This window comes from Lotus japonicus, chromosome 6 (genome assembly GCF_012489685.1).
Source record: "Lotus japonicus ecotype B-129 chromosome 6, LjGifu_v1.2".
Taxonomy (NCBI): Eukaryota; Viridiplantae; Streptophyta; class Magnoliopsida; order Fabales; family Fabaceae; genus Lotus; species Lotus japonicus.
Window position 1 is genome coordinate 14,606,964 of NC_080046.1, and position 24,096 is coordinate 14,631,059.

A 24,096-nucleotide genomic window follows, 5' to 3' on the forward strand; every position below is an offset into this window, starting at 1 on the left:
AAGCATGTAGTGATATAGAGCAACAAGAGTGTGTGAGTTGTATAATTGAAACATAGAGGTTGAACTTTTCACATGAGAAAATCATTGGCCAACCTATATGTTTATGTGGTTTTCTCCTATGATAAGGTCAACCTATATGTTTCAACTAAGCAACCCACAAACTCTTCATGCAGTTACAACAGTGAGCACATCATTCTGTAAGTTGTATGACATACTACTTTTCATTGACCCTAATCCTCTTCACCTACGTGGCAGACTACTTTTCCATGGGCTAATCCGTCTTGATTTGTGAAACACAAGTTCAACCCTTCAAGTTCACCCATCGTATTTTTCACTTTCTTTTTACTATTGTTTTCTCAACTTTGGATATATGTCAAAATTTGATGTGAATAAAACATTTGTGGAATGAAATAAAATCATTTTATCTATCATATTTATTTTAATTTTTAGACAGTTGAAACATGTTAATATTCTATAGCACTATATTGTATAATTTTCAATCAAATCTAACCTAGAGAGGCATCGATGGTTGTATTGCTCGTAATATGTTCACAAATGCTAATTAAATTATGGTAGCCAACATTCTGAGATATATATATTGATCCATATTAATGTTTTTCTTTGTATTTATTGATGGTTGAATACCACCATCATGCACAACAGATATTGAGAACAAACGAAGATCAGACATTCGACCATAAGGACCTTGCCGACGGATTGAAAATATTGGGTAAGTAAAATCATGAAAAGAGAATTAATATCCATTTTTTAGAAAAATTAGCAAATCAGTTTTTTCATATTTCTATTCTGAAATTATTTTTATTTATTTATTCACATATCCTTCTTCTTTTTCTTTAAATAAGAAATTCTTACATTTTTTTTTGAAATTCTTACATAATATTAAATAAGATTTTTTCTTATTTTGAATATCATTATTTAAACACTACATTAATTACATTTTAGTTTAGATTATAAAACACTGGTAGTGCACATGCCACTAGTCATGAATTTATTATTGTTCCATGATTGAAACATGTTACACAGAAACACTATAATTGAAGCATGTACACTTTCTAATTAATGTATCCTCTACTATCTATTAAACTTTTGTCTCAAGTTGTGTGTTAGATGGTTAGGTGTTGTATGTTCAAAAATTGAAGCGAAAAGCATTTGTTTATTTATTCACATTTTTTTCCTAGGGAACAATGCAACGCACGTAAAATGCTATGGAAAAGCTGTTGTGATGTACAATTGTGCTATTGCTCTATGCAAAGAAAATGCTATATACTTTTGTAACAGGTAATTTTTAACTAGGTTGCTATGGAACTCAATTTTTTCTTGTTTTATATTAAAAAATAAACGCATGTTCATAAATGTGTCTTTTGAGTCATTTTCCATTGGAAACCAAAATGCGCATTTTTACCATAAATCTTGCAGAGCTGCAGCTTTTACTGAAATTGGAAAATTTAATGAAGCAATTAATGATTGTCGTGAAGCAATAAAGATAAATCCAAGATATGCTATGGCATTTTATCGCCTTGGGTATGCCTATTATGAACAAGGCAAGAACCTTGACGCTATCCGTGAAGGCTTTGTTAAAGGTTCTTCTCTTCTTGTCCCACACATACATTTTCTTTTTATCACACACAATATCATCCACATAAGACAATTTTTTACGAACAAAAAACATCCATATCAGAATGAGAGTATGTCACTTTCCAAGTTTTATTTTAACTCGAGACCTTGCTTAAAAGAAATACTACACGCACCACATCAACCACATTCTACCATTACAATCACTAAATATTTGTATGATTTCATTTTTGCATATGATATAGTTTTGCAACTAGAACCTCATAATCAAGCTGCCAAGGTTTGTCTTTGGGTATGTCTATTTAACTTTTGAAGTCTCAATTATTCATATTTTAACATCCATACCAAAAAAATTCAATCTCAACATTTCTTATTATATATACCTTACAGCTGGCTGATTTCAAGTTCGAAGCTGAAGTAGAACAAATGAGAGAGCAGGTGAAAATAAGTAGTTTAACTATTGTGTAATGCATAAAACTAGATAATTATTATGAAAAAATTATAAGATATTATTGTCATAAATATTTCAATGGTATTAAGGTAATTGAGTGAGAATGGAGGATAATTTAACATGTTGTGGAATGTGGTTTGGTTTCAGTTTGAGAGATTAATGGGGGATGGAAGTGTGACCCAAGCAGCTGCCCAACAAAGCACACTGTTGGCGATTGAGGAAGTTGGTGATGGGATATTTGAAGTGATTGAAGAAGACGGGGAGATAAATGGTGACAATGAGGACACCATAACTCTTGCTGATTTAATTGAATTATATGTGCGCACCACCCCTCCACCCGAATGACATTGATTGATAGAGTTATGCAAATGCAAGAACACAAACTTAAATATTGTGTTTAGTATTTTACTGGTTTCGTTAGGCTTCATTTCTCTCTTGACAGTTTATGTAGACTATTTATTTAAAATGATTATGCTGACTTTGGCATAGTGTGAATTTATAAAACTTTGATTGATATATATGTAATATATTTATTAGAAAGTATTAGACATGAGTAATGATATATAAATCCTCACATTACCATTTTATCTATGGTGCAAGCCCAATTTAGTGAGAAAAAAAACTTTAGTTGTTGTCATTTTTGTATATGTAGTTATTATCTCGTGAACTAATAATATTATTTATAAAATTTTAAGTTCAAAATAAGTTTATTCTTGACCCATTTATTATAAATACGATATGCTCATAATTTGTACGAAATAAAAAGTAACTTCATTTAGAAGTTAAGACTTGAACTTCGAACCATAAGTGACTCTGGTTATAACAATTTGACCTTAACAAATCATAATTATATGCCCCCATCTTCTGCCAACACTTTCATCTGCGACATATCTTAATTGAGAGAGATTCGTCTATAGAAGTTGGATGAGTTAATTACAAGGTAAATAGACCTTGAAAACTAATTTAAGATGCTGATGAGAGCGATTCACTTGATTTACAATTTATTCTCAACCAAAATATTCTTATAAAGTGGAATGAACATTTAAGATGCCGATGAGAGTCATCTTAGGAGGAGGAGGAGGAAGAGGAAGAGGAAGAGGAGAACTATTAATTCCTTTGTTGTAGGCCAGCATTGTCCGCTACATCAATTTGAAGACATATTGAACTTCAGAAACTTTTCTTTGAGATGACAACATATGAGTTGTTTCTTGTAGATGTAAAATATGATATAGTTCCTTCACAAAGTCATGCACTATCAATCTTCCAAACAATTTTTAAAGTCCCAACCTTGCTTTACAACTTGTTCTAGTCCCCGACCTTGCATTGATTGTTTTATAATCATGTTTGCCAAGCTTCCGCAACCTTTCTTTGCAACAAACAAATCTACAAGCCGAAACTGAGCCACTTTGATTTTTATGAGTATATTGCTTTCTCACTCCAAATCCAACTTTCCCACCATAATCCACCCAAAACTTTCAAGCATCCTCAATTTAGATACCTGGGGGATCAAAAGTGCTAATAAGCCAAAATGAATCAAATTTTTTTTTATTTACGATATTCTTATTCAACTAGGTGTGTCACTTACCATAGGCACAACCTTGACTCAAGCTATTCTAAAGTTTAACAGCGCCTAGTCTATTTGTTACGATATCTATCACAAGCAGTGGTGGAGCCAGGATTTTGACTTAGGGGTGACCATGTTAAAATGCATATGATTTCTAAAAAAATAAAATTTTCACATGCATACTTTGTGTAACAAATTTGATATATAGTTAACATTATTATAGGTAAAATGAGTACAATGGTTAATAACTAGCATACCACCTAACTTGACTAGCAATAAAATGTCAAATAAATAAATAGAAAAAACACAAACATCATCTCTAGAGATAGTAGAAAAGTAGTATCTCGTATGACAAACAAATTAAGGAGAATAACAACTTGTCTCTCGAAACAAAAAATTAGCACCCTTAGCACAACATAAAAGTCAAAAGAGTGTACTGATATGTTTCAAAGAAAAATGTGAAAGTGGATGAGATATATTTTTTTTAAAAAATTAGCTATATCTAAATAGTCACTTGGGACTTTTCAAAAAATTAAAACAATATAAAAGATATTGTAAATGACTAAGTGAAAATAAGTTCACTTGGTTGCAAATAAGAGTAGAAGGTGAGATCAAAAGTTGATAATATGCATAATTTAATATATATAATATTTTTATAATACTTAGGGTGGTGCCACATAAAATTTTACCTGGAATTAATAAAGAAAACCAAGATATTAGGGGTGACCATGACATGACCATGCCCCCTTCCCTCCGCCACCGATCACAAGTCACTGTGAGAGTGACTCGCCATATGGGGTATTGTTATAACCACGAATAAAGATTGGTAAGCACCCAAAGGTATAGCCAATCAGAGAGAGAGATAAGAAGAGAAGATAAGGAAGTAATAAATGTGATATATGATGTGATGTAATTTGAAGAAAGAGATATATAGAAAAAAGATGTTCAAAGGTGTATGTACTATTTAGGTGAACACCAATCCTCACCCTATGGCCACTCGAAGCACCCCAAACCACACCCTACCATTTTGTTTCCAAAATCCCGAAATATTCATTCCCTCTTCATGTTCTTCTCCCCCCCCCCAAATATAATATAGTGTCCCTTATTCATCACTAGGGATAGAAGTAACTAAAGCCATTCAGAAATAGGAATTGTTGGCTGCAGAATCATGCTTTCGGGGAATGTGTTAGCACTTGGTCTTCTTTTGATATTCAGGGTTGGGGAGCCTATACCTTCAAGGAAAAACTAAAGCGACTAAAGCTCAAGTTAAATCAGTGGGAAAAAGAGAACGTTGGGGACTTAGACAAGATATGCAAGGACCCAGTGACGAGAATAAATGCCCTTGACATTAAGGAAGGAGATGGCAACCTAAGTTCACAAGAACAGAAACAAAGAGATGACTTTTTGGTGGAGTACTGGAAGGTTGCTAAATTTAATGACTCTCTTCTCTTCCAAAAATCGAGGGATAGATGGGTGAAGGATGGTGACTCAAACACAAAATACTTCCACAATTCTGTCAATTGGAGGAGACGAACAAATGCAATTAGAGGGCTTGCGGTGGATGGAGAATGGGTGGAGGATCCCAAGGTGGTCAAAAGCAAGATGATAGAGTTCTTTGAAGCTCAGTTCACAAGCAATCCAGAAGTTGGAGTGTTTTTGGAGGGCACACCTTTCCGCTCAATTTCAGATGAGGATAATCTAGCTCTCACTCAAACCTTCAACTTGGAGGAAATCAGGACTGCTGTATGGGAATGTGAAGGGGACAGGAGTCTGGGACCGGATGTACTCAAGGTTGATATTCTCAGAGTTCTGAAAGACTTTCATAGGAATGGCGTATGGCCTAAGGGAGGTAATTCGTCTTTCATTACTCTCATTCCTAATATTAGCAACCTAATGAGCCTCAATGACTACATATCCATTTCTGTGATTGGATGTATGTACAAAATAGTATCCAAAGTTCTCACTACTCGACTTAGTAAGGTGATGGGCCATATTATTGATGAGAACCATGAAGGTATGAAAAACGATAGAAAGGGGGGGTTTGAATAGCGTTTTCAAACAAAAACTTTTCCCACTTGAGATTTTAACAAATCTCTTCAAACACAGAAGATAAAGGTTCTAAGATAAGAGTTGAGGAAAGCACACAATGATTTTATCCTGGTTCACTTGATAAATCCCTCAAGCTAATCCAGTCCACCCGTTACGGTGATTTCTTCCTTTTTAGAATGAAGGCAATCCACTAATCAGAGTTTGTTACAACTGCACTTGCAACCTGCAAAGTGACTAACAATACAATGACTTAGCTATCACTAAGATTCACTCTCTTAGTCTTCTCAAGGATCTAACCAACCTTGGTCTCCTTAAGGAAAAACAAACAATTGTTTGAGAGTTTGGGTTTACAAAGAATTGCTTCTTAGAAAGCTAAAGTAAACACAATAAGAACAGTTTGAAGAAAGATTGCTAAGAGAATATTTTTAAATTGCGTGAGCTTTTTTTCTTCTTAGGCGACATCTTTCATCTTCAGTCTCTTTATGAAGGTATGAAAAACGGTAGAAAGGGGGGGTTTGAATCACGTTTTCAGAATAAAACTTCCACCTTAAAGATTTTAACAAATCTTTCGAGAACAAAGTTCTTAAGATAAGAGATAGAAAAGCACACAAGGATTTTATCCTGGTTCACTTGATGAATCACTCAAGCTAATCCAGTCCACCTGTTAAGGTGATTTCTTTCTTCTTAGAATGAAGGCAATCCACTAATCAGGTAAATGTTACAACTGCACTTGAAACCTACAAGTGACTAACAATACACTGACTTAGCTCACACTAAGATTCACTCTCTTAGTCTTCTCTAGGATCCGATCAAACTTGATCTCCTAAAGGTAACTAAACAACTGTTTAAGAAATAATGTTTACAAAGAATTTGCTTCTGAAAAGCTAATAGTAAACACAATGAATTCAGATGAAAGAATGCTTAGAAAGTTTGAATATAGCTTGCGCGTGTGAGATTCTTCCAACAACATCTTTCAATCTTCAGCCTCTATTTATACTCCAAGGATTAGAGTTTGAACGCTGCATGGGAATGCTACCGTTGGAGGGCAGTTCTGGAAATTCTAGCTTCTGCTGTGGCTGAGAATGTTAGGTAGGTCGTCAGGATAGTACATTTGCTTTTGTACTTGGATAGTGACTTGACCTTTAAACCTAGTAGACTTCTGATCAGGGGAATGCTTCATGTTGGAACTTGTGAAGCTCGTTGATCAGAGTCAGAGGGAAGCAGAGATCCTCTGACCGTTGTATCTTTTGATTCTGAACTCAGAGGGAAGTACATGGTCTTCAGAGTCATCTTGCTTCTGGACATCAGAGTTTCCACTTTTCAGCTTTTGGATCTCCAGAGTCTTCTACACCATCAGAACAACTGAACCTTCAGAGTGTCTGGGTTGTCAGAACGTCTGGATCTTCAGAACTTCAAGTGACTGAGTCCATATCAGAGCTTGTATGACTTCAGATCTTCTGAAGCGTTTCTACTGTTCAGAGTGAACATAGATGTTGCGAAAGCGTTGCTTGGGTCACTCTTTATGCACAGTGCTTCTGATTTGTGTGAGATAAAATAGAGGTCAGAGCCTGTAAATAGCACACTCAGAAAAACACGTTAGAGTACCATAATTGTTCATACTAAAATGTTAACTTGTAATCATCAAAACATAGAGTTGTACTACACGATCAAAACTTGATCTTACAATCTCCCCCTTTTTGATGATGACAAAACCAAGTATTTTGATGAACAATTCTTAAACAATAAACTGAATTCACTCAGAGTTTAGAGATATAGAATTAGACTTATCCTGATGTGAATAGTTTATTTTGCTCAATCTGAATCCAAGTCAGAGTTTGATTCTGAGCATAGCTCCCCCTGAATCTAAGACTTAATGAAAATGTTAGAAATGTCTAGATTCTGAGCTAAATAATGTAAGAGTTCAGAGCGAAGGCGCATGACATAGATAAAATAAAATAATCAGAGCGCATAAGTATTCAGAGTCACAAGCAGGGTATCAGAGTCAAATAAAATCACTTCAGAAGAAGTGAAATGTATTCCTTGTATTTGCCCAGTGACACATCTATGGTCATAAAGGTGGAACTCTTAAATTCACCAAAAGAAAAAAATTAATCACACTAACACAGCTTACACATCAAAAACTGGGTGTTCTCCCCCTTTTTATCATAAGAAAAAAGTATGGGGTGTGAAAAACTTAGCTTGAAGTACAAGGTACTCCCCCTTAGAGAAGGTCTAAGGTTAAAAGCGATATGGAGAAATAAACGATGCATGAATGAGAGTTAAGCGAATTAAAGAAGGGAGTTAATGCAAAAGAAGAACGTTTACCACCGGCCACGAGAGTAAAGAGAAGCTTCAGTTACCAAGGACTTAACCTCGAGAAACTGTAGGAGCAATAACTTCCAAGGAGAGAATGAAGCTTATATAAAGCGATTACGAAGAGGGTAAGCTTCACAACTCAATCAAAACCAATTAAGAGAAAATGTTATCATACAGAATGGCATTAGAAGAGCTAAGAAGGAAAGCCTTCGAGGAAGACATGTTCCTTAACATCCGGCACCCTGATGGTACACGAACAATACAGGAGCTGACGAAGACACTGCTTGAAGGAGATCTTGGTCCAGAGCTGGAGAAAGATCTGAAAGAATTCCTCTGCTTCGTGGAGGAGATTCAGGAGCTTTGCCAGCTTGAGCTGAATCTGCTAGAAGAGAAGGAAGCTGTGGAAAAGAGACTCAAGACGACAGAAGATAGTCTGGAGAAGGATGAGCTGAACATCAAACTCAACAACATAGAGTATTCATTGGATCGTCTGGAGAAGGAGAGGGTAGAGCAGCGCCAAGAATGCAGAAGAATGAGGAAGGATCCTCCATTCTAGATTTAGGGAATAAAATGTATGATGTAATAAACATGAATTATCATGAATAATAAAAAATTTGCAAACACAATGTCATATATATATATATATATATATGCAGTGAGAAACAACGAATAAGCAAACATAGCAAATATCTTAAATAAAATAAAAGTAAAATAAGTTAAGAAAGAAAAACGAAAGAAATCCTAAAAACTAAGGCTTGTCAGAGCGACGCAGGAGTTCTTGAAGAACTTGCTTCATTTCCAGCAGCAGAGTCTCATGAGAGTTGAGACGTTGTTCCATGATGTCAAGTCTGGAAGAACTTGGCTGTGTAGAGGTAGAGGGAACATTCTGAGCAGAGTGAGGAGCTTGAGTGGAATCAGAAGCAACAGGAGTGAAGACCACTGGTGCAAGGACTTGACATCTAAGAGCTTCAGCTTCAACTTGTAGTCTTTCAGCTTCTAATCTAGCATTTTCAGCTTGTGCAGCCTCTTGACGTGCAGCTTCTTCTGCTTGCTCTTTCTTTCTTCTGGCTTCCTCAATAGCTTCAAGTAACTTAGTTCTTTGCTGTTGTTCATGCAGAGCCACTCTTCTGTTAAACCACTGCCTAGCAGCCTCAATCCTCTGATCCCTTTCTGCAGTGAGATGACTCGTCATAACAGGAACTTGAGCAACTAACCAAGTACTCAGACGATTCCATTCTTCAGCAACAGAGTCAGAGTTCTCACTAAGGTCAGTGTGACCTTGCACATTGCGAATCATCAGTGAAGCTTCATGATTAAAAACACTGATGCACTCAGAGAGAGAGAGTTTGGCCTGAGGTATGTGTAGGGAACAATGGAGAGATTGGTTTCAGGAGAGGTGGGGTGGTTGCTGCTATTTGCCTCAGAGACACCTTGAGGAGAACCAACATCAAAATTTTGGACATTTGGTTCAGAGGTTCCAAGGTTTGGTTCAGAGGTTTCAACCTGAGGATGTGGTGATCTAACCGAAGAGTGGTTAGACACTGAGTTTTAGTTTTCTGGTTCTGGTTGAATGGGTTCTTGTTGAACTTGGTCTGGTTGAACTTGTTGGGCTAAAGGGTCTGCTTCATGTAAAGGTTCAGCCTGGATAGGATGATCTGGGTCAACTAGACGTTCTGGTCTAGGTCCAGGGTATCTCCTAGGGCTTGGTACTGTGAGGTAGTACTCAGGAATGGCAGACTCTTTTTCTTTCCTCACTTCGTGAAATTTACGAATTGATTCAGAGTTGTTGGAGGGTGAGGAGTCAGCAACATTGATAGGAAATGATACAGGAGTATAAGGAGTTGAGGAATTTGTATTAGTTGTTCTACTAGCAGGACGTTCTGATGCTCTGGGGACAGAGTGATCAGAAGGTCTGGGTTCAGGTTCTTGTTGGTCTAGAATAATGGGTTCAGAGGTTAGTGGATTGTATTGAATGGTTATGGGTGAGGTTGGTTCAGAGGGGCGTGGAGTCTGAAGCATGTTCCAAAGAGGTGCTTCTTGTTGGGAAGGTTGGAAAAATGAAGACCTTGGTGAATTTGGTGGAGAAGTGGGTTGGTCAGCTGGTTGAGACTCTGTGATAGGAGTGAGTTGGGTGGTAGTGCAGTTAAGGAGTGTAGAGATGGGGAGTGCATCAAGTGAATTTAAATCATCATCAGATTCAGTAATAGCAGACTTACTTGATGATTGCACGGCAGACCGAGTCACTCTGGCAGAAGTCTTCATTCTGATGACTTGAGCAGCTGGTTCCACACGAGTTGGCTTCTCCACAATTCTGACTTGCTTCTTTTTCTTCTTTGGAGGAGGAGCATCACCATCATCACCATCAGATGGAGCATCTGGTTTGGTGGGTTCCTCGTGCTTCCTCTTAGATTTGTCAGCTTTCTTCTTCTTCTTCTGACCATCAGACTCTTCAGAGGATTCCTCCAAGACCATTTTTCTCTGAACTTTCCTCTTGGGAGGAGAGTCAAACTCTGGAGCTGGTGGCAATTGTCTGAAGAACTCGTCCACATCAATCTCATACCCTTGTTTCTTCAGATCGTCAATGTAGCACAAGATAGCTTCTGGGTTATCTGCTTGGGACCACAGAGGGTAATCATTCAGAGGCACCCTTCTTTGTCTTACTTCATCAGAAGTATCTTCATGAGCAGGGGCAACCTTCTTCTTGACCAATCTCATCTTCTTCAAAGATGTGGATGTGAAGACATCACTGACAATTGTTGACAGATCCTCTATGCATCCTGCCTTGATCAGATCTTCTATGAATTTGCCCTCAATGAAGAGGTCTGAAAGCAGTCTCCCAAAAGGGATGTATTTGATAGCAGACTTGATGGAGGCAGTGGTTCTGGATTTCCTGATGCACTCTTTCAGGTAAGAGAACAGGAAGAAAGGAAGACAGATCTTCCTATGATCCTGAATGAAGAACAGCATCGCCTTCTGGCAGAAGTTGATGTAATCAGGAGAGCTTCCCTTTGGCCTCTGGTTGATGCAGTGAAGCAGAATCTTGTGCCAGATTCTTAGCTTGGGATGAAGATCCACCACTTTGTAGTCGCTCTTGCCAGGTTTGTATGTTGTGTAAAGAGCCTTGTTGGTTTCATCCTTGGTTCTGGGTTTCACCTTTGATTCCGTCAGTTGGAATCTATACCCAGTTCCAGTGTGTGCACCCAGAATATTCACAATAGACTTCTCAGTGATGATTATTCTCCTTCCAGCAATGTAGGAAACCACTTGTGTGTCATCGCAGTCCGCATGTTTCCAGAATTCCTTGACCAATTTGTCATAGATTGGACCTCGAAGCCTGTTGAAGTACTCTTCCCAGCCTTGAACATGAACTTCAGGACGAAGATCATACCCATTAGCAGCTATATTATCCAGGTCGAATCTCCATTCAGCAAGCACCTGGAGTTCTTCCGGAGCAAAAACACAGTGAACGGCACAGCCCCGTTCTGCAATTGGAATCATCTTCTCTTGAGCCTGACCTTGACCCTGAGTTTCAGGACCCAATTGACCTATAGCTTGGCCTACTACCATATGAGGAAATCTGCTTGCATCTGCAGTTTCTTTTCTGTTGGGTCTAACCATCTTGAAGGCGGTTGAAGGTTGTGGGTAGAAAGGAGAAGGATGAATAGAGAGAGAGAGAGAGATCGTGGGGATAAGGTTTTGAAAAACTGAAGAGAGATAAGGTAAAACCGTAAGTGTAGGAGATCGTGTGTGTATAGTGGGTTTTTGAAAATAACCGTTGTTGATCAAAAAGCAAATTAAAATCAACGGTTAAAAATTAAAGCCATCATAGTAACAGTTAATACACGTATCACACGCAGGAGAGAAGCACATCGACACTCATTACGACAGACTGTCAGCACGGGCACAAGGAACTATGTATCAGATGTACTGACACACGTTTACTGTCTCAGCTTCAGAGTCAGCACCAATGGGTACTTAAACTCTGATAGAGTTACCTTCTGAACTAGACATCTTCTGATAAAGAAGCATCATAGTCAGAGGTTCTGATCCATCTTCATGCTAGACAAAAGTCCATATTCAGACTTTTCAGAATGAAATTAAATCTATCCTCTGCTAAGGGCTTTGTAAAGATATCTGCCCATTGATGGTCAGTATCAACAAACTTCAGAAGAAGTACGCCCTTCTGTACATAATCTCTAATAAAATGATACTTTACCTCAATGTGCTTTGCCCTTGAATGTAAGATAGGATTCTTACTCAATGAAATTGCAGCAGTGTTATCACAATAGATTGAGATATTGCTCTCAAGGATTTGATAATCCTCCAGCTGATGTTTCATTCAGAGCACCTGAGTGCTGCATATTGCTGCTGAGATATATTCTGCCTCTGCGGTAGATAGTGCAATGGTTGATTGCCTCTTGCTTGCCCATGAGACTAAGTTGCTTCCCAGAAATTGACAATTTCCAGAAGTGTTTTTTCTCTCTGTTCTATCTCCAGCATAATCAACATCACAATAACCTGAAAGCTTATACTCTGATGTTTTCTTATACATCAAGCCAAGGTTAGTGGTACCTTTCAGATACCTTATGATCCTCTTAACAGCAGTTAAGTGGGTTTCCCTTGGATCTGATTGGAAACGAGACATAAATGAACACTAAACAATATATCAGGCCTAGATGCAGTTAAGTATAGAAGTGATCCTATCATACCACGATAGAGCTTCTGACAAACTTTACCACTTGCATCTTCTTTCTCCAAAATGCATGTAGGATGCATTGGAGTCTTAGCAACTGTATATTCCAGCATATTGAACTTCTTCAGAAGTTATTTAGTGTACTTGCTCTGATGGATATATGTTCCTTCTGGTGTTTGATCAACTTGTATTCCCAGAAAGTACTTGAGTTCTCCCATCATACTCATCTCAAATTCAGCTTGCATCATCTTAGAAAATTCTTTGCATAGAGATTGATTAGCAGAACCAAATATAATATCATCAACATAAATTTGCACAATTAAGATATCATCTTTGTAAGTTTTGCAAAAGAGAGTTGTATCTACTTTACCCCTTACAAACTCATTCTCCAGAAGGAATGAGCTAAGTCTCTCATACCATGCTCTGGGAGCTTGCTTCACACCATAAAGAGATTTCTTCAGCTTGAAGACATGGTCTGGATTCTTCTCATCTTCAAAACCTGGGGGTTGATGAACGTAGACTTCCTCTCATATGTATCCATTTAGGAAGGAACTTTTAACATCCATCTGATGTAGAATTATGTTGTGATTCACTGAGAAGGAGATCAGCAGTCTGATTGCTTCTAGTCTTGCTACTGGAGCAAATGTTTCTGTGTAGTCTATTCCTTCCTGCTGACTGTAGCCTTGAGCAACTAGCCTTGCCTTGTTTCTGACTACCTCACCTTTCTCATTCAACTTGTTTCTGAACACCCATTTTGTTCCAATTACATGGACACTTTGAGGCTTCTTTACTAGGCTCCAAACATCATTCTTGGAAAATTGATTCAATTCTTCTTCCATAGCCAGAATCCAGTCTTTATCCTGAAGAGCTTCATCAATTGACTTGGGTTCAATTAAGGACACCAATCCTTTCAGACTAACCAGGGTCTCTTCAGAGGGTCTGAAGGCTGATCTAGTTCTGACTGGTTCGTCTTTGTTGCCCATAATCAATTCCTTAGGATGAGCTGCAGTGATTCTGCTCTTCTTCTGAGTTTGTGAATCAGAGGGACCAGCTTCTTCTGGGTCATCTTCCTCTGGTTCAGCTTCCTCTGGAGCTTTGCCTTTGTCAGAAACGCTTATACTTAAATCTGCAAATTTCTCAACTAGCTTTGACTGGTCAGAGTCAAGCTTATCGTCAAATCTAACATGAATAGATTCTTCAATTGTTTTAGCATCAATATTATAAAATCTAAAACCTTTAGATCTCTCAGAGTAACCAAGTAATAGACATTTAGAAGACTTAGCATCAAATTTATGCAATCCATCCTTAGTATTAAGAACATTACAAACACAACCAAAAGGATGAAAATAAGAAATGTTGGGTTTTATATTCTTCCACAATTCATAGGGAGTCTTATTCAGAATTGGTCTCACAGAGATTCTGTTCTGAATGTAACACGATGTGTTTACTGCCTCTGCCCAAAAGTGCTTAGCCATGCCAGTTTCTTGGAGCATGGTTCTAGCCATCTCCTGAAGAGTTCTGTTCTTCCTCTCAACAACACCATTTTGTTGAGGAGTTCTGGGACAAGAGAAATCATGTGCAATTCCATAGGAATCAAACATACTTTCAAACTTGTCATTCTCAAACTCTCCACCATGGTCACTTCTGACACGTACAATCCTACAAGCCTTCTCGTTTTGCACTTGGGCTATGAAGGTAGAGAACACAGCATGAGACTCATCCTTGCGGGTTATAAATTTTACCCATGTCCAACGGCTATAGTCGTCAACAATGACCATCTCATATCTCTTGCCACCTATAGACTTAGTTTTCACTGGTCCAAACAGGTCGATATGCAGAAGTTCCAACGGCCTTGAGGTTGAGACAACATTCTTTGCCTTGAAAGGGACTTTTGTGAATTTGCCTTTCTGACATGCTTCACAAAGAGCGTCTGAAGAGAACTTCAGAGTGGGTAAGCCCCTGACAAGGTTTAGCTTGCTCAGCTGAGAAATCTTTCTCATATTGGCATGCCCTAACCGTCTATGCCATACCCATTGCTCTTCATTAACAGACAGAAGACACTTCACATTCTGAGCCTCCAAATCAGATAATCTGATCTTATAAATGTTGTTCTTCCTCTTGCTGTTAAACAGAACAGAGCCATCGATCTGACTTACAGCCCGGCAGGACTTTTGATTGAAGATAACATCATAACCCTTGTCAGCTAATTGACTTATAGACAATAAGTTATGAGTTAAGCCGTCTACCAATAAAACATTGTCAATGCATGGACTACTATCTACACAAATAGTACCAGTACCAACAATTTTACCCTTCTCGTTGCCACCAAAGCCAACTTCGCCTCCAGGCTTAAGTTTTAGCTCTTGGAACATACGCCTTTCTCCCGTCATGTGACGCGAGCATCCACTGTCCAGATACCATGATTGGTGTTTCAGTGGAGCTATCAAGGATATCTGCAACATAGATAATCTTATCCTTAGGTACCCACTTTCTAGGTTCTCTCTTGTTAGTTACCCCAGAGGTTCTGATCACCTTGGGTTTCTCAACATGATAATGTAAAGGAATTTTTGCATGATATTTAGATATGGAGAAAGATCCCTTTTTGAGAGGGGGTTTAGCAACTTTAGCAGGTAAAGGATCAGGCAATATGGTACCAGAGGGAACAAAGCATTCATACAAAGATTTAGCTTTAGGCATAGAAGGCTCATTTCTAATTGGTTTAGAATAGCCAATGCCATGCATTCCATTTCTGCTTACGCCATAGATCATTGAAGCCATTAAGCTTCTGTCTACGCTTTTAGCCAGGAATCTTTGAAATGATTTTTCATACTTAGATTCATGCTTACTATCAGAGGCATCACAGGCAATAACTTCTTCTAACTTAGCAATTTGATTTTTAAGCACAGAATTAGAATTCACTAAAGCATGGTTATCATTTTTCAAATCAGAAATGATTTTCTCATGTTCAAAAGGAGTCTTAGAAGCAGCAGATAGGTCTTTTTTCAGCTTTTTATGCTTAGACAATAAAGAGTTATACTTATCCATGATATCAGACAAAGCATGTTTCAGTTCAGAGGTTGATAAAGAAGTGAATACCTCATTTTCATCGTCTGAGTTAGGATCTCCTTCTGATTCTTAGTCAGAGTCAACATCATCCTTTGACTCTGCTCCTTTGTCTTTGACAATAGCCATGAGTCCTTGGACTTCACCATCAGAGTCAACATCCTCTGACTCTGATTCGTCAAAAGTCACCATCAGACTTTTCTTGGTCTTGAAGTGCTTCTTTGGCCTCTTGTCCTTCTTCAACTTTGGACAGTCACTTTTGTAGTGCCCTAATTCTTTGCACTCGAAACATGTGACTTCCTTGATTGATGACTTCTTCTGGCCTGAGGATTCAGACTTTCCTTTGGCCTTTCCAGAGCCTCTGTACTTGCTTTGCTTGTGCTTCCAGATGCGGTTGAGTCTTTTAGAGATCAGAGTCAGCTCATCTTCATCAGAATCTTCTGATGCTTCTTCAGATTCTTCTGCTTCAGCTTGAAGAGCTTTTGACTTCTCATCTTTAGCCTTCTCAGATTTGGATTTCAAGGCTATTGACTTCTTCCTCAGATCTTGCATCTCTGAGCGCTTCAGCTCATGGCACTTCAGTATGCTGATGAGTTCTTCTAAACTCATACGCTCAACATCTCTCGTAAGCTCTATTGAAGTCACTAAGGGCATCCAGCTTTCAGGAAGACTTCTGATGACCCTTATGACATGATCTTTTGTTGTGTAGCTCTTGTTGAGAGGTCGTATTCCAGCTACAAGCAACTGAAATCTGGAAAACATTTCTTCAATGGACTCGTTTGGCTCCATGATAAAGGATTCATACTTTTGGATCAAAGACAATGCCTTTGATTCTTTGACTTTCTTGTTTCCTTCATGAGACATCTTCAGGGATTCAAAGATGCCCTTAGCATACTCACGATCTATAATCTTCTGGTACTCTTCATAAGAGATAGCACTTAGAAGAATTGCTCTAGCTTTGTGATGTTGTGAGTAAAGCTTCTTTTGATCTGCAGTCATCTCTGACCTTGGGATCTTCTTGCCTTCTTCATCAATTGGACGCTCATAGCCATCCACAATAATATCCCAGAGATCTGCATTGAAACCCAGAAAGAAACTTTCAAGTCTATCTTTCCAATATTCGAACCTTTGACCGTCGAACATGGGAGGCTTTGCATTGTAACCATCTTTTTGCGTTTCACTGGTGGTAGCCATTGTTTTTCACACCGTCCCGGATCACTGAACACTGTTAGGTGTGGTAATCAGAACTTGCGCTCTGATACCAATTGAAGGTATGAAAAACGGTAGAAAGGGGGGGTTTGAATAACATTTTCAGAATAAAACTTCCACCTTAAAGATTTTAACAAATCTTTCGAGAACAAAGTGCTTAAGATAAGAGATAGAAAAGCACACAAGGATTTTATCCTGGTTCACTTGATGAATCACTCAAGCTAATCCAGTCCACCCGTTAAGGTGATTTCTTCCTTCTTAGAATGAAGGCAATCCACTAATCAGGTAAATGTTACAACTGCACTTGAAACCTACAAGTGACTAACAATACACTGACTTAGCTCACACTAAGATTCACTCTCTTAGTCTTCTCTAGGATCCGATCAAACTTGATCTCCTAAAGGTAACTAAACAACTGTTTAAGAAAGAATGTTTACAAAGAATTTGCTTCTGAAAAGCTAATAGTAAACACAATGAATTCAGATGAAAGAATGCTTAGAAAGTTTGAATATAGCTTGCGCGTGTGAGATTCTTCCAACAACATCTTTCAATCTTCAGCCTCTATTTATACTCCAAGGATTAGGGTTTGAACGCTGCATGGGAATGCTACCGTTGGAGGGCAGTTCTGGAAATTCCAGCTTCTGCTGTGGCTGAGAATGTTAGGTAGGTCGTCAGGATAGTACATTTGCTTTTGTACTTGGATAGTGACTTGACCTTTAAACCTAGTAGACTTCTGATCAGGGGAATGCTTCATGTTGGAACTTGTGAAGCTCGTTGATCAGAGTCAGAGGGAAGCAGAGATCCTCTGACCGTTGTATCTTTTGATTCTGAACTCAGAGGGAAGTACATGGTCTTCAGAGTCATCTTGCTTCTGGACATCAGAGTTTCCACTTTTCAGCTTCTTGATCTTCAGAGTCTTCTACACCATCAGAACATCTGAACCTTCAGAGTATCTGGGTTGTCAGAACGTCTGGATCTTCAGAACTTCAAGTGACTGAGTCCATATCAGAGCTTGTATGACTTCAGATCTTCTGAAGCGTTTCTACTGTTCAGAGTGAACATAGATGTTGCAAAAGCGTTGCTTGGGTCACTCTTTGTGCACAGTGCTTCTGATTTGTGTGAGATAAAATAGAGGTCAGAGCCTGTAAATAGCACACTCAGAAAAACACGTTAGAGTACCATAATTGTTCATACTAAAATGTTAACTTGTAATCATCAAAACATAGAGTTGTACTACACGATCAAAACTTGATCTTACACTTTATATACTCCAAGGATTAGGGTTTATGCGTTTGCATGGAATGCTACCGTTGGAGGGCAGATCTGGGATTTCCAGGTTCTGCTGGGGCTGAATAAGTTAGGTAAGGTTGTCAGGAATAGTACAATTTCTTTTGTACTTGGATAGCGACTTGACCTTTAACCTAGATGACTTCTGATCAGAGCGACGCTTCATGTTGGAACTTGTGAAGCTTGGTGATCAGAGTCAGAGGGAAGCTTGGATCCTCTGACCTTTGTAACTTCTGCTTCTGGTCTTAGAGGAGAAGTTCTTGGTCTTTAGAGCCAGCTTACTCTTGGACTTCAGAGTCTTCACTTTTCAGCTTCTGGACCTTCAGAACTTCTGGACCTTCAGAGCTTCGGGTCTTCAGAACTTCAAGTGATCTGAATCCATATCAGAGCTTAACTATCTTCAGATCTTCTGAAGCTTATTCTACTGTTCAGATTGAACATAGTGAGTGCGAAAGCGTTGCGTAGGTTACTCTTTGAGCATAGTGTTTCTGATTTATGTGTAATTAGACAAGAGTCAAAGCCTGTCATTAAAACACTCAGAAAACAACGTTAGAGTACCATAATTGTTCATACATAATAGTTAACATGTAATCATCAAAACATAGAGTTGTACTACTTGATCAAAACTTGATCTTACAAACCAATCCTCTTTCTTCGAAGGACGCCAGTTGTTAGACTCCATTTTGGTAGAAAATGAAGTCATTGATGAAGCAAAGGAGAAAAAGAAAGACTGCATCGTGTTCAAAGTGGAATATGAGAAAGCCTACGATTCCGTAAATTGGAATTTTCTCTTGTACATGTTGCGGAGATTGGGTTTCTACGCTAAATGGTTCGGGTGGATAGAAGGTTGCATCCAATCAGCCTCTGTTTCAGTGTTAGTAAATGGGAGCCCTACAGATGAGTTTCGAATGGATAAAGGGCTCAGGTAGGGTGATCCATTGGCTCCATTTCTTTTCCTTATAGTGGCAGAAGGCCTTAGTGGCATGATGAGACAAGCAAGGAGGCTGAACTTATACAAAGGGTTCAAGGTGGGTCGGGATGGAGTGGAAGTCTCTCTCCTACAATTCGCGGACGGCACTTTATTCATTTGTAAACCCTCTACTCAGAATGTTCTAGTCATGAAGAGCATGCTGAGGTGTTTCAAGCTCATGTCGGGACTCAAGGTTAATTTCTTCAAGAACAAGTTAGCGGGTGTTTCACTAGCCACAGATGCACTACTCCGGTATGCCAACCTACTCCATTGTAAAACTATGGAGGTCCCATTTATTTACTTGGGAATTCCCGTGGGCGCCAACCCGAGAAAGAAGAATACGTGGGATCCCTTATTATCGAAGCTGCAGAAAAGACTATCCCTTTGGAAGAGCAAGACCTTATCCTTTGGAGGATCGGGAAGCAATTTCTTTGGGGAGTAGAGGAAGGTACAAGAAAGATAACGTGGGTGAAGTGGTCTAAAGTTTGTCGACCAAGGATGGAAGGGGGGGCTGGGCATCAAAGATCTAGTGATGTTTAACCACTCACTATTGGCTAAATGGCGCTGGAGGCTCCTTAGAGGCAACGAAGGACTATGGAGTAGAGTACTACATGGTAAATATGGAGCTTATGACATGGCCTTTCTAGATGGAGCTTTCCCTAATGGTTTGGTGTGGTGGACAGACCTATGGATAGCTTGTGAGGGAAAGGAAGGCTGGTTTGAGGACTATGCGAGAAAAGAGGTGGGAAAGGGAGATGCAACAATGTTTTGGGAGGATAGATGGCTTAGGAATGGCATGATGTTAAAACAGAAATATAAGAGGCTTTACGACATTTCCACTCAACAATCTTGCCTAGTCAATCAGGTTGGAGAATGTGAAGGAGGGCATTGGAATTGGTCCTTATCCTGGAGGAGGGCCCTGTTTGTTTGGGAGAATTCTGTTCTAGAGAAGTTAATGAAAGACCTGAAATCTGTGAAATTAAAAGAGGGCCAGAAAGATAGCTAGATTTGGGAGGCCTCGAGTGATGGTCTACTCTCTGTTAGATCATGCTATGAATCCCTTATGGAGTTAACTCCTAGTGAGAACCATGTTTTTTTTTTTAAACAGCTCTGGTTAGTAGCAGCCCCCTCAAAAGTGTTAGCTTTCACTTGGCGAGTGACGTTGGATAGGATCCAAACGAAACAGAACCTGCGGAAGCGAGGAGTGATCCAATATGACTCACTTTGCTTGTGCATCCTTTGTCAGGCTCATGAGGAAAGTCTGAATCATCTCCTCTTCTCTTCCATTTTCTCCTAGAAGGTGTGGATGCACATATACAACTGGTTGGGAGTTTGCTCTATGCTACAAGCTGATTTAAAAGCACACTTCGAAGAGCACGAGCAGCTTGCTTTTCGAGGAACAGATTCGGGCTGGTGGTCTGTTTGGATGGCAACAATTTGGACAATATGGATTCACAAAAATGGAATACAGTTTAATGGCAGGAAAGCTAATGTAGAACAGGTTGTGAACCTAGTGAAATTCAAGTCCTGGAAGTGGCTACAATGCAAGAAGAAAGATTCAAATATTCCTCTCACGATTGGAATTGGAACCCAAGTGGGTGTTTGGGTTTAAATCACTGCTGGCATATTTGAATCAGTACCATTTGGTTTCCCAGTCGATGGATTTTACCGCTGCTCTGCCCCTCTAAGTTGGTGAAATCTGAGGCCTCTTGTACAGGGCATCCTGGGAACGTCTCTGTTTCTTATTCTTTTGCTGCTCTCTATTGTTATCCTAGCTTTTTTATCTCTTTCTTTGTTGGCTACAACATTTTTTTCATGTCCCCTATTTTGGACTGGTTTCAACTTTCTAAATGGGTTTGTAGCATCCCTTAATGCTACCTATTAATTTTATTCATTTTTTTTGGCTGTTCAAAAAAAAAAAAAACTAGGAATAGAAGTAGGTCAGACCGCCGACAGGGACCTATGACGTAGCCTACATTAGGCTCAGACCATGTTTATAAATAGGCTGGCTAAGGCTTTTCTAAAAGTCTATTTAGTTAAAAAGATCAGACTTAGGCCACTTAAAAATCCTTACAAACCTAATAGACCGATCTATTTAAATAAATATAAAATTATTTTATTACTTCTATTATTTTTAGGGTGAATTTTTATAATAATATCTTCAATTTTATCTTTATTAACTTATTTGTATGTTTAAACATCTTAGACTAAGTTACCAAAAAAAAACATCTTAGACTATATAACTATATAAGAATTTAATATTATAAACATCTTAAAAATGGACAAATGATTTATTTACTTTGACTTATACGATATAATACTTTTAGTATATTTTAACTTGTTAGCCTATAAGTTTGTTGATATATTTACAATTAAATTTGTCAATGTTTAATAGGCTCAGGCTCAGACCTAAAAGAAATTCTATGACTGATAGCAGGTCAGACTCAAGCCTTGAATTTTTTAAGTAGGTCAGACCTATTTAAGAAAAGTCTAGCCTAGCCCAGCCTATTTCCACCCTTATTCATCACACAATATTTCCCACTTCCTCTTCATCTTCTTCCCTGGACATCGCCCTTCCCCTTCATCTTCTACTTCGTTTTTCTTCCTGTTCGAACCAAGTTTTAAAACCCAGTTTATTCAAAATACCCTATGGGTTTTTTTGTTTGTTACAATACCCTATGGGTTTTTATAACCCAGTAGGTAAATAATACATTTCCTAAAAATAGACTATCGGATTTTCAAAATCTCAATATCTTAAAAACACATTTACCTAGTTTTCAAAAAAAAAAAAAATCGTATATCTTAAAAATGCACACCGGCGTACGCCACCAAATTTATATTATAATTACAAATATATCCTTAGATTTAAGGGTCCAGTTTTATAGTCCTTCCATGAGTTCTTTTTGAATTAGTCCTTCCATGAGTTATTTCTGAGTCATATTAGACAACAACATTTGTTTCGTACTATTTCATATATAGTTCAAACTCTTACTTAGCAGGGATATACTAAGCAATTTTGTTTATTAGCTCCAAGTTCGTTGAATCTCCTCCTTGTAAAGTCCAAGTCCATTAGATTCATTACTGAGACCTTACATTAGATTCAAGAGAAGGGGAAAAAACTTGTTGAAGTGACAGATGGATACAGCCAAAATCAATTTTCATTTTGACTAATCAAAGTTTGATGCTTATCACATCACACCAAACACCATCAAGATAAAAAGAAGAACACCAATTATTAGTGCAGCAAACAGTAGCTAGGTATGTGAGATAAAAAGCTAACATAGCATGGGAGAAACTTTAGATTAGTTTCCTTGTGACTATGGAAAATTACTATCACTCTGGCTGCCATAGCTATGCTCATTCTCCCTTTCCAGTGCCTCCTCATATCTCTGCCTCTCTTCAATTTAGTGAGTTCCACTCATGGTCTGAACCCATTGAAGGAGCTTCAGAAGAGAGAAGAATAAGTGCTTCCAAAAGTCACAGTCAAGCAGAGAAACGGCGCAGGGATAGGATCAATGCACAACTTGCAACTCTCAGAAAACTGATTCCTAAGTCTGACAAGGTAAACAAATTTTAATGTGACTATTCTCATGGATTGCACACAGGTTTTAAATTGCGATCGCGGTTGCTGCTGTGTTGCAAAATTTCGGTCAAATGCGGGTTGATGTTGCAGCCGACCGCAATTTGAAACCTTATTAACTCATTACCCTTTAAAGCCTGGATCTTCTTCCAGTAATCAAGCAATAAAATGGAATCATACACTCAGGAAAATAAGGATATAGCATTTTAATATTTCCCTTTTCATGGATGACAAACTTTCTAGTATTTTCATTTGTACAATGAAGTGTGAACAATCTGGGAACAATTTGGATGTTGTTCCTGGGCATCACACAAGTCTTCTATCGAATTTGGAAGTGACATGACATGGTATGCTTACCAAAGTCATATAAGGAACTCAATTCTACTTGCCCCCTCTTAATTCATGTTTGAAAATTCTTCTACAATTGATTCTAAAAGCTAAATTCAGTTTTGTAGCGAAACTTGTGTGAGTAGATTCCGAGTATGAGGATGGATTCGGAGAAAAATAGGCATTGATCCAAACATACTATTAATGAGGGCGATCGTATTGGATGAAGCTTAGTGGGTGTGTATAACATACTAACATATGTGTTCTTGCAGATGGACAAGGCAGCTTTACTAGGGAGTGTGATAGATAAAGTTAAAGATCTAAAGCGAAAAGCAATGGAAGTTAGCAGAGTGTACACAGTTCCAACTGAAATTGATGAAGTAACAATTGACTATGACCATGTTCAAGATGAAAGCTGCACCAAAGTGAACAAATGCAAGGACAATATCGTCATCAAAGCTTCTGTTTGTTGTGATGATAGACCAGAATTGTTCTCTGAACTCATCCAAGCATTTAAAGGATTGAGACTCACAGCAGTTAAAGCTGACATAGCCAGTGTTGGTGGAAGGATTAAGAGCATATTAGTGCTTTATTCCAAGGATACTGCAGAAAATGTTTGCCTCAGCACTCTCAAACAGTCCCTTAAATCAGCAGTCACCAAAATTGCTGGATCTAATTGTCCCACTAGAAGTAAGAGGCAAAGATTCTTCATACCTTCTCATTTCTTACAGTAATTTACTGAAAAATCATTTTATCATCCCCTTTTATTCCTTAGGAAGGTCAATTCAGTGGGGGAAATTATTTGCCTTATTTTTCAATGTTTATATAGCTTTTTAGATACTTAGTTTGTACATTAGGAAGCTGAGATAATGGTTTGGTGCCACTAATTAAGGCAAAGTTTAAATAGTTGGAAACTGAAGAAGCAAAGCAAAGCACGGTTAAATATAGAAACCAGTCTGCTTTGTTAATTCCAGGGTTAAATTTTTCAGAATCA

At 38.3% G+C, this 24,096-nt stretch overlaps 1 protein-coding gene across 1 annotated transcript; it reads left to right on the plus strand.

The window, feature by feature from the left end:
* The first annotated feature begins 22,435 nt into the window (after positions 1–22,435).
* Positions 22,436–24,096, plus strand: LOC130725904 (transcription factor bHLH51-like). Its single transcript, XM_057577091.1, has 2 exons — positions 22,436–22,757; positions 23,375–24,096. The coding sequence occupies exons 1-2, from the start codon at positions 22,515–22,517 to the stop codon at positions 23,834–23,836; spliced, it is 705 nt and encodes a 234-aa protein (XP_057433074.1). The 5' UTR covers positions 22,436–22,514; the 3' UTR covers positions 23,837–24,096.

Coding starts and splice junctions, on each gene's coding strand:
- LOC130725904 (XM_057577091.1), top strand. CDS start 22,515: ATGGAAAATTACTATCACTCTGGCTGCCATAGCTATGCTCATTCTCCC. Junction 22,758..23,374: donor TGATTCCTAAGTCTGACAAG/GTAAACAAATTT, acceptor GTGTTCTTGCAG/ATGGACAAGGCAGCTTTACT.